Here is a 12689-nt window from a genome sequence, read left to right as displayed (position 1 = left end):
ATTTTTTATTAATATGGATTTATGTGTATGTGTACACCCAAAAATATATACATACAAGATATATAATATTTATTTATATCTTTAAAATAAAAGACACATCAAACACATTACCTGTAATATAAATGTAAAGTTTGCATTGAATTAATCTTGCATGAAGAGACCTTGATGACTTCTACTAGCTTAAGTTTGTTTCAAATTCTTATTCAGCATCTCAAATCCTTGTTATGGAAACAGTTAATGTTTTTATTATACTGTTTCTAAATTCTATGCATAATGCTTTCATTTTATGGCTCATACTTAAAGTATTTCTTGAATTTGACATGACTGTAAATGTTTGTGATAACTAGAAAATCTGGTGACTTCTATGAAAAATGGCCTATGCATCCAGAAGTATAAACCCACTGACTACAAACATCTGTATGAACTTGCTGCAACAGAAAAAATGGCATCAGCAAAAATTCAATTAAAGGTACGTGTTTTTTATTTCTAATAGCAATTTTTTTTTAAGTACAATGATCACATTTTTTCACTGCCCTCAAAGAATCTGACAATGAATAGGAATAACAAATTGTTTTAACAGTGTTCCCGATGGGCAAAAGATGCAAGTTTATAACACCATTACTATGACTTGGAAACTTCAATGTTGAATTATGAAATTTCTTGGAATCAGGGATGCAAAATACATGGAATCTGCTTCCCAAAAAGACAGGAGACATTTATATTTGAGTGCTTAGAGGAAATTCATCCAGACTCATTAGATAACCAGCTCAAAATAGTGGGGATAATGAAGAACTTATGGGAATGAAGGGGGATTGCTCTGGAAAGAAATTAAACCAAAAATATAGACATGAAGTGAAGATTTCCAAAAGTCAAACTGAAGTAGAGCTTGAGAAGGAAATAAAGAATTTTATAGCCACATAATGTAAATTTAGAGCTGGACAGAAAGGTGTAAATAGCTGCAGTATGTTCCAAATAGTAAATAAGAGGTAGTTTTAATTTAATTAACTTAATACTAATAAAGTTCAATGAAAGCTTTACCGCTGCTTTTGTTAGGAATGATGTTTTATAATGTGTTGACAAAGCAGGGTGACAAGCAGAACTGAAGACAAAATTCTGTGCTGTCAAACTGGAGAGAAGACTAAGTACCAAATCCAGTATCCAGAGTAAGCGCCAAAGACTAAGCACTCATCCAGTGATGTAATTTCACATGCTAATTTTTTTTGTAAGTCTGATCTCAGAGACATTTAATAAATCCATCAGTGATGGATAATAAAACCACAGTGGGTGATACCATACAAGTTGAAAATAGCAAGGTGGTTTGGTGTATTAAGAATGGGGTTACAGGGAAGGAAACATTTTTGACAATGATAGACCCAAAGTCTTCAGTTATGTACAAGTTAATTAGAATAAAATGTGAAGAAAAGAATTTGTAAAACCGAGTAAGTAAATTAAAAATGCAGCCAGTTTTTAAATATGGGGGAGGACAGGATGAACACTGGTAATTCTCCAGACAGCCTCATTACAATCTTTACATTAGGCATATACCAAACAGGTTATGACGGAGTTCTACCTTTGTAGAAGAAGGACCAAATAATAGAGAAAATGTGAAGACTAAATTAGAAAGGTTAAGATATAGCTAACTCTTGAATACTGCATATGACCTTCATCATTATAGTACCTAAAAAAACAAAACAAAACAAAAAAAAAAGTTGAATAATACAGGAAATAATACCCTCATAAGGAAACCTAAAGGAGTCTATCTTCAAGTATTTTAAGAGAAAGCATTGATCAAACTTGCTTACGTTAATATATGTCTATGTAACAGGTAGATGGAATGTGACAACTTGATACCAGAACTGTCAGCAGATAAACCTCTCACACGTGAATCAGTTGCAATTTCTTGAGCTTTAAACTACCTTTGGGAAAGTGAATGCAAAAATGCAGACTGCTGTTTTATGTCTGCATATTTCTTGTTTGTTGTATTCCCTGCTAAAAAAAAATAATAATAAAAATTATAGGGAGAATATATTCATATATTCTTACCCTTTTTTCTTCAAAATTTTCCCCATTCTTATTTTAACATCATACTAAAATCAGTAATGTACGCCACAGCTTTGAAAAGAGACTTTATAAAAGTGACATTCTATTCTTCCAAAGCTTTATAGGTTTTATACTGACACAATGATACTGTGACAAAGTACGTTTTCAAGGAAGATTTTTACTTTAATCAGATAGGATGTTAGTCTGCTGATCAAGGCGTCGCTTCTTTGGGTCACATTTCAAAGCAGAATTACTGTATGAGACCCCCTCACTCTGTCATGTCGGCTCCCAGTTGCCTGGGAATGCTTTTATCGGGGTGGTAGTTTAGCCGGGCCGTTGATGCAGCCAGCGAAGCTGGATTTGGGCTGGTTTATTAGCTTAGGTTCAGCGTACAAACACAGCTCGTTTACCTCAGAAGTGCATGTTTGACAAACGGTTTAGCTTTCATGTGCCATGACAACGAAACTGTTGGGTCCTGGTGGGCCTCGGTGCGGTGTGGAGCCATTCCGAGGTCTTTGTGGTGCGCGCCTGGAGCGGAGCCGATCTCAGCAGCCGTGGCCTGCGGCTCGCCCCCGCTGCGTGGCTGCGCTGCGCTTCCAGTAAGCTTGCCCAGCTGCCGCGTGCCGGCACGCAACCGGCAGTCTGGGTGTTGTGAGCTCTGAGATCTCGTGGTGGTGGGGAGCTCGTACAGCGTCTTTGACAAATATCAGACCTCCACGCGTAGAACCGGTCCTAAACAGAAGCTAGAAAGTCCTGTTAACTTGAGGGAGCTGTTCAGAGATTTGTGCTTGAGTGTCCTTCTGTCTTGCTTGCCAGTGTCTCCTCTATGAATATGTATTACCTGGCTTGTCAGTGTCACTTATGTAAAAGATTGGAGAGTTGATGGATTCCTTTTTTATTTTTGTTTTTTAATTTTGTGCCATTCTGAGGGAGGGCTTCTGATTGCTTCCATTACCTACAATTCAACAGGGGAAACATGGGATATTTTTGTGAACAAGCTCATTAAATAGCAAACCCAAAGGTATGGGAAGACTGTAGCTCATCCAAGCGCTCCTCCAGCTGTTCACTAAATGGTTTGTTCCTTTGAAACTAATTTTTCATCATTTGTCTTTTGGTATTTCACCTTTTTTCAAGTGTTTTCCAACTGAGTAAGTAATAAAATACGTGTGCTGAAAGCTCCACAGAGAATAAAATGTGTTCCCACCTGTTTGTTTTTGTTGGTGGTGCTGATTCAGGTAATCCAAGTTCTGAAGTGCTGGGTTACCTCTCCGTGGATGTGGAACCACATAAGCAAATGACAAATCAATTGTTGTCCGCTTAAGGAAGAAAAGTACTTGTGGAAGAGAGCTGTACGGGAATGCTTCACAGCTCCCTTCTTTGGGAAGCCTGCTGGTGTCTCCCACCCAGCAGGCAGAGGGAGCGGAGATGTGGCCTTTCAGGGGTTTTGCAGTCCTTGTCCTTGTGCGTGTGAAGGCAGAGGGGGCAGTGTGTGGCTTTGTCCAGCTTTCACTATGCAGGAACATTGACTAAGCATTTTTAAGAGTGAATTAGTTCCACCTGAGACAAATGAAAAATTAGCAGTTATGTCTCATAATGGTGTTTCTTTCCTGGGCTAGATGTGGAGTGAGATCTTTATTCCTTACTCCTTGTTATGAACTGGGACAAGAGTTTCCAATTTTTTTTCCTTGCTCACTACCGTTCTGCAGTAGAAAGTTATAGCATAAAGGAAGGTTTGGGGAGGAGGAATTAAAAAATAATAAAAATAACAATAGGTGGTAAATTATGGGGGCCTCTGGAAACAGAGGGGGGTTTTGCAACTAGAAGTAGTTGGCTGGGGAGGGATGGGGTCAGGTGGTAAAGAGGAAGGCTGTGGCTGGGCAGCAAGAAAAGTAGCAGGAGAGGAGCAAATGTTTGCTGAGCTGAAAATCATGCTTTGTCCTGATTAGTCACTGAGAGGCAGGAAACAGTCATGATGGCAGGAGGATAAAATAAAACTGACCTAGCTCAGGGGCTTCTGGCAGCCACAGCAGCCACAGACTTCTTTTCCTTCTTCCTTCATTGTTGATTGGCCAGAATCATCTGGCTGCTATTCCATCAGCCTTTATGGCTTTTCTTCTAGTTTAAGAGGTAACTCCATCTATCTTTGTCTTCCTATTATTAACTGAAGTTGGAAACAATGTCTTTGTGAAGCCATCAGACAATTTCAGAGTATCTTTAAATGGATAGATTTTGGGAAAGCACCCTGTTTTCAGTAATCAATTTTTGAAATTCTTTTTCTTGAAAGAAACATTTTTACTCTTTCATCTTCCCACCTGTAAGAGTTTATTTTTATTTCTCTTACTAATCTCCCCTCTATCACCTCAGAAACAGGGATGGAAAAGAAAAGGAGAAAAAGGAAGAAAAAAATACAGTCCATTTCCTAGTTTTCATTTTAATTGTGATTTGAAGTAGAATATTTTTTTTTCATGGAAATTCATTACATTTCAACCCATTGTTCTTCAGAAAAAACAGTTGTGCAAAGAGCCTTTAGGTTCACCATTCTGTAGTTAAATTTTGACATGAAGGCATTTGATAAAGGTATTGAAAATACTTGAAAATACTTATAAGCATTTATTTTCCTGCAGATTAAAAAAACAGAACAAATTTCAAAAATTAACAAAGAGCAAATGCTGCTGAAACAGCATCGCCAAGTGTGGTGGCAAGAGCATAAAAGACTGAGTGAGAACAGGTAAGACCTGAGGAATCTTAATTAGTTATTATTAAAGGAATACATCAGCAGACAGAGATTCTGGTGTGGCATACTTGATTAAAGGGACATTAGGAGTATAAACATTAAAATATCTTAACCGAAGATAAATCTTTGTGCAGGGCAGGAGAGTTTGTGGCTTGCATTGAAAGGGGTCAGTAGATGCAAAGAGAACAGAAGAAAGGAGGGCAGAACAGGGTGGATGTTCTGCATGTACTTAGTGGCACATACCGTGATCTCCAGCTGTTTAGCTGACCTATCAGAATCTGAAGAGCCTGTATTTGTAGGAGTATCAGAAGTTTTCAGATGTTTTTTAATCCTTTTAAGTGTCAGTGTGTCTCTAGATATGTTGTTTACAGTTATAACAGGGAACGTTAATATTGTTCATGAGAACAGAATTACCCTCTCATTGCTAAAGGTGAACAGAGTATTCAAGAGACATTTGAATAACATCATTGATAATATACTTTAACTTTTGGTTGGCCCTGAAGTGGTCAGGCAGTTGGACTTGACCCTTCTAGGGCTCTTATGACAGAACTATTCTATTCTATTGTGTTCATGCTGCAGAAGCTGTTTTCTCTTCTTTTGAATGATGTAAGCATGTACCTTATCTCAGAATTTTCAGGAAAGAATACTTTTGGTGGCCTGCTGCAGGTGTTTTTATGTTTTGTTTTGTTTTTTCCAGAAATACTTGTAACTTCCTGACCAAACTGCAGACAGCTTTGTTGTCCTAGGCCTACTAGCTTACGTGTTGCATGTACAGCAGATCAATAACAGCATGTTTTACTCAAAAGAGGGTGGCTTCCCTACTACTTTTCTGTAAAACGCCTGACCTTAATAGATTCCCAGGCAGAGAATCTCTTTTTACTCAATTATCAGAGTATTTGAAGCTTATCGTTCTTGTCAATTTAATAAATAAGAAATTAAATCTTCTGTATTACAGCAAACAAACAAACAAAAAAACCTCATTAATAACTTGCAGGGAAAAAGCAGAAGCAGAAGCAAAGATTGTTCTTGATGAAGGAAGTCATAAGTATGACTCTTTTTTGGATATACGGGACTTGGGTAAGACTTTTCAATTCATGTCTTGGTTCTTTATTATAGTCAAAATTATCTTGATTACTTGTTTGTGTTTTTAAATGCCTGTCACGACAGCTTTAGATTTAGGAAGTATAGTGCTACATAATACTCTGTGTGTTTGAGAAAGCTTTATGTTTCATTTGGATATAGAGCATAAATTATCAAAGGAATGGGATGCATACCAAACAAATACTGTAGCTCCTATCTGGCAACTAAGAGAGAAATTGAAATTCTGGATGTCTGAAATGCAGCATTACCTCTCAGAAGACTCTTGTCTGAAATATAAGTTCAATCCAGTTGACATGTTACAGCAGGTTGGTATTTTAGCTTAACAGTTTCTAATCATTGTCTTTTTAGCATTTTTATTTATTTAAAAGCAATATTTTAAGAATATAACTCAGAGTATTCAGTAAGCTTTGCATTTGTGGTACTGCAAATTTTTCACTAAAATCTGTAAAAGCATAGCAGTGTGAAACTGGAAATCAAGCTTTTTGTTCCAAATAAGAAATTTCATATTCTAGCAATACGAAGTAACAGTAATGTATTTCATGAAATAGATTGAACTTGTGAAGAAGCAACAGGAAGCAATTCTGGAATTTCTTAACCTTGAAAGTCTGACTGTGGAAAGAGAGCTTGAAGCCTATAAAAGAAAAGTAAGCTTTTCCTTGTAAGTTTAGTTAACAGTTTCTGAGAAAAAATATAATGCAGAGTAGTCTGAGTAGCATTTTTCATCACAGGCTTTAGTGCGTTCTTCTGAAGAAAAAAACAAACTTTTCCATGAAGTTCCTTCAGCTCTACTATCTTTGGAGTTCCCCTATCCAGATTTGAAGAACTTAATTATCAAGGAGTACTGTAAGCTTGCAAATGAATACTGGTCTAAGCTTCAAGAGGTTGATCAACAGCTAAAAGTCATATATAGGTAATGATACCTGTTTCTAGATTTCTTTTACTGGGGAAAAAATAAACTATAAAGTATTTTACAATCTACAGATCCTGCAGTTGCCCTTACCATGATAGCTGGTTCTATTTTATTCAGTACAGAAAATAGTTGGCTCACTGCCCAATTCTGTGGGGTTAAAGCCAGTAACTGTTTGCACAGCTGTGAGGATTGAGGCAGTCCTTTCTAAAGAACTCATCTGAAATAATAAGTGAAATGTTTTGTGAATTAAAAACCAGCAATCTGATGTGTGTCAAATGTCCTCTTCACACACTTTTATAGGGGTAGAAGTGATTCCTTCTGTGTGATACACTATCAAATTTAAGTCAGAAAAGTACAGCCTTTCTGAGGGAGATCTTAAATGTATTTATTTATAAAGTTGATAAACAGGTCCAATCTCTTCAAGAATGTTGGTTCATTGCAGTAACTGTCATCACAAATAAATATGAAACCGTATGTAGATTCAGAATAGTTTATTATTATGTAGATGGGGGTAGAGGGGAGGAATGTGGCTCAAGAAAAGCTGGTGGAAATGGCAGTGGCACCAACCTGCTAGAGGGGTGTGCAGGTAGGCTGCCTGGGACAAATTACCTGATTTGGGTCTGTGTATGCTAGTATTATTAGATGGGAAGGTATAAAATCATAAATGAATCATCAGCAATTGTCTTGGGTATGGAATTTAAAGCTAAATCTTGATCTTTTTGTTTGCCTTCTGTTCTTGAAATCTTTATTTCTCATATTGCTCATTTTGATTTCTATGATTTTATCCACAACATTAAAATGTTTTCAATACAAAAGGCAAAATTTGCTTTGTTCTTGTAGAATCGCTTACTTTTGAGATACGGGGTTTATAAAACACAATTTTTTTACTTTTTACATTTGTTTTGGAAAATTTGCATGGAAATATTTTGAGTTTGCAAAGATACAGGATTTAATGATTCTATAATTCATCAAGGTAACCTTGATCCAACAGATAATAGTGTGAAAAATTGAGTGATGTAGATTTTTGACCTTATGTATCCACTGTACCCTACTGACTAATGCAGCACTTGTGATATCTTTGCAGTTATCTCATTGCTGTCTACCTGAAAATAACAATACAATTGCAATAGATTTTCACTCGTTCTTGTAATTTGAAGTTGCTCAGTAGAACAATATGATTATGTAGTAACATAATCGTAACTTTTTCCCCAAGGATCTGAGGATTATTTCTGTCATTCTTTCTCTGTCATCATATGTGTGAATGTACAGAAAAAAGCACTGGGTTAATACATATATCATTGTTTAACTGTTCAGGCTTTCTGCAACAAAAAAAATGGAAATGTGCATAGAATATCTAAAGAAGAAAAATGAGAATAAGATAATCTGATCTGCTATGTTCTTTGTGTGTTTTTCAGTCCTACTAGAGTACATGCTACAATGTTTATTGCTTTTAGAAACATAAGAAATAGGATTAGAATGTTTGATCGATCCAGATCCACTTATTTTATTGATGCTGAAACACAATTTTTTTTTTCCGGGGGGGCAGGGATGAAATTGTCCCACAAATTGTGGACTTGTAACCAATGTGTTATAGTCAATGATTCTCTAAGCACTGTTACATTTTTGCCACAATTTCCAAGGATGTCTGAATTATTTGAATAACTGAAAGATGAATTGAGTACTACATATTTAGCACTATCTTCACCAACGTCAAATGAAAGGAATATTATGACTAAGTCAAGTAAACCTGGTCCCTCTTTTTGGGTCTATTGACAGGATGTTCCTGCTGAACAACCAGCAATGACTCAATTGATAGAGAAGTTAACATATCTCTTGGTGGCATTGTTGCAGTCTGTCTGCAGATTCAACCACACAGCAGTGCATCAAGTTCAGGTTGTCCCAACTATTGCAGAGGATATGTGGAGATTATAGGGCAGAGAGGGTAACTTCTCTTCCAAGTTGTTTGTATTTTGCAGGGTGTGTAAAACTGAGGATTAACCCTGGGTAAGTGTTTCAAAGGAAACAGCTGCCTCAGGGCTGTTGAATATAAGATAATCGCCCTGCTTCAGTTCTGAAACAAAATAATGAAGTGTTTTGTAGTAGCAGAATGATATATATAAATATACACGTATATAAGAAAAGCAAGTAGTATATTTAAAATTTGGTTGTACATTCAGCCTTGTATAAGTTTGTCAATATCCTGTCACTGAAGCAGCATGACGCTAACTTAAATATTTGTCTAAAATGTGCTGGTGCTTTTCAGATTCTTTTCAGGTGAGGTCTTCCTTTCTGGAATTTTACAAGAGTTTTAAGTAAGGGAATGTCTTGCATTTGATCAGGCAGGATATTTTGTAATTCTGTCCATTTTATGGTTGTGAATATGCTGGAATGGATCATGCTGGGCTGGATTGTGTTGGGCTGGACAATGCTTTTTTTTAGCTGTTTGTCTATGAACAGCTGACAAAATCTAAGCACAGCTGACAAAGCTTGGCACAGCTGACAAATCAAGACACTGGCAGTCAGTGTTTTCCTACTCACAATAAACTACTTGCAGCTCTAGCTGTAGCTGTTAGCTCCCCAGAGTATCCACCACTCTCAATTTCTCCATCTTGTTCCTAGGTAGTACAGAGATCACAGAATCACAGAACGGCTCGGGTTGGAAGGGACCTTAATGACCACCTGGTTCCAACCCCCTGCCATGGGCAGGGACGCCACCCACTAGATCAGGTTGCCCGGGGCCCCATCCAACCTGGCCTCCAGGTTGAACACCTCCAGGGATGGGGCATCCACAACCTCTCTGGGCAACCTCTTCTAGTGTCTCACCACCCTCTGAGTGAAGAATTTCTTCCTAACATCTAATCTAAATCACTTTGATAGTTGAAAACCATTCCCCCTTGTCCTGTCATTATCTGTCTGAGCGAAGAGGACATCTGTCTCTCCATCTTATTTATAAGTCTACTTGAGGTATTGAAATTGAGATCATTAGCTGGCCATTAGAGCAACATACAAGTCAGAAGGATCCTTGCAGAGATGAGAAAACTGAGGCGGAGACTGGTGCAGGAACTGGTGCGCCTGCCCATGTGCTCTGGAGGCAGAGCAGGTCGCAAGACCAGCCTTCTGAGCACAGAACCTGTGCTGTTCCCTGCTCTCAAGTTTGTGGTGTGATGTTTCCTGATTGAGATGTATCTTACTCTGCCTCACTCTTGTAGATGTAAGACCTATATTTGTTCATGAATTTGAATGTTTGGAAAGAATGATGTGTTATCTTAAGAAAAAGAAATGGTACTCAGCGTCAGTTGCAGTCAGATATTTAAGTCGTGCATGGCAAAGAATAATTAATTTCTTCATTAAAGTTACTCTTCAGAAAACCCATACATCACACAGATCCTAAAATTAATAAATGACCAGATTTCATTAAACTCCTCCCTTTTCTCTACAGGGAGCTTTTCAAAGCACTCATTTCTGAGGATCAGTTGCAAGACATCTTCTGCAGAGGCAGTAAAGGTTGCAAAAATAACACATCTTCCCAGTAGCACTTCTTTATCAAAGCTCAGGAGCCGTTATCTTTGGGGAACTGTGTCCGCTGTTCAAGCCCTACAACCTGAAGGTTACAAGTTATTACTGCAACCATTCCCTGTTTAATGGATTCCTTAATCCCATTTTACTCTCCTGGGCACTATTTCTTCTTAGCGTATGAGAAAACCCTCTGCTCAGACATCTATATTCATTGTCTTTCATGAGAAATTTAAGCAATCACCTACAAAGAAACACTTTCATTACCAGAGAATGTCTGCATTTGCTAATGTGATTCCACATTTTATGTTGTCTCTAGCACTTACTTGGTAGTTGTCAGTCACTGCAAATAAACTTTTTACAGGAGCTAAATATTTTTCTTTCCCCCATTTCAAAGCAGTCTCTATTTCTCCTCATAATGCTGGATTTAATAGCAAACAGCTGTGTCCTACAAATTGTTTGTCAGATATTCCACATGGTTTATAAGAAGCAAAAAGAAAATGGGTGGAGAGTAAGAATAATATAATTATCTCAGATAAGATTGTTGAGGGAAATATAGCTCCATGCACAATTGTACTAATTCTAACATTAATCAGTCTCAAAGTCCAGTTTATTACTCTAGTATTCTTAGTCCTAAATCTGTAACTGCACAAGTGCTGTGGAGCTTTTCCATCTGAGTGTGCACTACTGGACTGTAAAGCATCCCCACAGAGGAAATATTTGAAGTCCTGGGTAAACAGGGAAGTCAGTGGGCAGCAAGGTGAGGTGCGGCTGGGTGTTACATCGTATGCCACGCTACCTGTGCCAGTTCATTGGGTCTGTGCAGGTGGCACCCTTTTCATTCATTCTAGTCAGGCTGCTGTTGAATTTTTATTTTTATTTTTTTTATTACAAGCCACATTTTGTGAATTACTCTAAAGCTGTCAGCAAATGCAGATTGTGAATGTTTCTCTTTGGAAAAGCAAAGATCTAAGTATCAGTGTATTACCTTTGTGCTGTGACGTGGTACTGTTACCTGCAGACACTTTGGTCATCGCGGTTGTTAATTTTCAATGTGTTGCTTTCGTTTTACTCTGATAAACAGATAAGTTACACAAACGCACTACAACAGAGGATCAGCTAAGAGTTAACGCTTCATGTTGTGTCCCCCCCCACCCCCAAAAGAAACAAACAAACCAAAAAGTTAAAGGTGGAATCTCTCTATACACATATTACCATTGCAGAGCTCTGTTTTGTTTTGTTTGTAGCACTAATGGCATTAATAACGTTGCTGGAATTTATTGAAGGAAGTAGGGTGTGATTTTTCGTTATGCAGTTATCTTCGTTGTGTCATCTGTGTAAAGATGAGAGTAACTTTTAACATTTGTTCAAAGAAAAACAATGTAGGGAAAGCACACATGGAGGGCAAGAAACAAGGTGTTCATAGTTATGGAATAAATTTTTTAATGTTCTTCTTAATTTGGTTATATGTTGCCACCATTTTGATCATGGAATAATGATTCTATGCTGAAAATGGTCTAGTAAGCTAAGAAACATTTTGATTTCATGAAATGGGGAATTGAAGGAAGAGAAGGGAGAAGATCTGATCACTAGGTGTCTCCACAAAGGTGGGTGAAGGTCAAATCCTTCTTTTTTCCTACCCGATCATCTCTAAGACCAGAAAGGTAAAAATAAAACTCTTCTGTCTGCTTGAAAAAAGCTACAAAATGAATGCTATTAGGTAGGTGAAAATAAATGGCACTCAGTCCAAATTCATGCCAACTTCATGGCAAAGCAAGCAACAGTGGAAAGTGCTGGGCTGGGATGGGGGAGAATGTGAAAAGTGTCATCAAGAGTTTGGGTTCCCTTGCCTGAGAGTGCATTACGTGGGAAATGGTTTATTGAAATGGGTTATTTTGTCTTCATTCTTGAGGAATGTCTGTAGGTGAAGCATTCCGTATCTTTAAATGAGCAGATCTAGGGATATTCTTCCTCAGTTTCCCAGAGTATTTTACAGTGGTGATTATACGCTGTTTTTATTGCACAGCATTCTTTAAACAAAAATTGTGTTAAACTGTATTAAATAGATTTTTAAAATATTTTTCTCTACTGCTCTCTCTTTAGAGATAATGGTAGATCGTATCATAAAATCTAGTTTAATATTATATACGATTGTTTCACAAAACAGCAACTTGGTCGTCTTTTCTAAATGCCTGGTATTTCTGCCTACATAAGGATAAAGTTGTCCTAACATCTTACTGAATTCAGGGCCGTTACATATCGATATACTGCTGCTGGCTCAGGAAGTCCGAGAGCTGCAAACAGTTGGAGGCTGCAGGAATTTGGTGTGGGGCATAGATTCATATAATTACCTTCTTTTAATTATACCTGGGCTTGTAGTCACTTTTGAGA

General features: G+C 37.5%; 1 protein-coding gene across 13 annotated transcripts in view; it reads left to right on the top strand.

Annotated features, from left to right (window-relative positions):
* The window catches only part of CCDC148 (coiled-coil domain containing 148), a 68275-nt gene that overhangs the window by 16688 nt on the left and 38898 nt on the right, over positions 1 to 12689 (top strand). For 8 of the 13 annotated variants that reach the window (XM_080600048.1, XM_080600041.1, XM_080600042.1 and 5 more), the window contains 6 exons: positions 348 to 469; positions 4665 to 4768; positions 5730 to 5851; positions 6017 to 6180; positions 6424 to 6519; positions 6604 to 6785. In XM_080600048.1, the coding sequence (XP_080456174.1) occupies positions 348 to 469; positions 4665 to 4768; positions 5730 to 5851; positions 6017 to 6180; positions 6424 to 6519; positions 6604 to 6785 (790 nt within the window). Of the gene's footprint in view, positions 1 to 347; positions 470 to 511; positions 4168 to 4664; positions 4769 to 5729; positions 5852 to 6016; positions 6181 to 6423; positions 6520 to 6603; positions 6786 to 12689 lie in introns of those variants that run through there. The other 5 variants (XM_080600047.1, XM_080600049.1, XM_080600050.1 and 2 more) reach the window with 3 other exon arrangements.

Source organism: Anser brachyrhynchus (assembly GCF_964034855.1).
Source record: "Anser brachyrhynchus genome assembly, chromosome: 7".
Taxonomy (NCBI): domain Eukaryota; kingdom Metazoa; phylum Chordata; class Aves; order Anseriformes; family Anatidae; genus Anser; species Anser brachyrhynchus.
The sequence above is the reverse complement of the archived record's forward strand: the minus strand, read 5'-3'. Positions and strand labels throughout refer to the sequence as shown.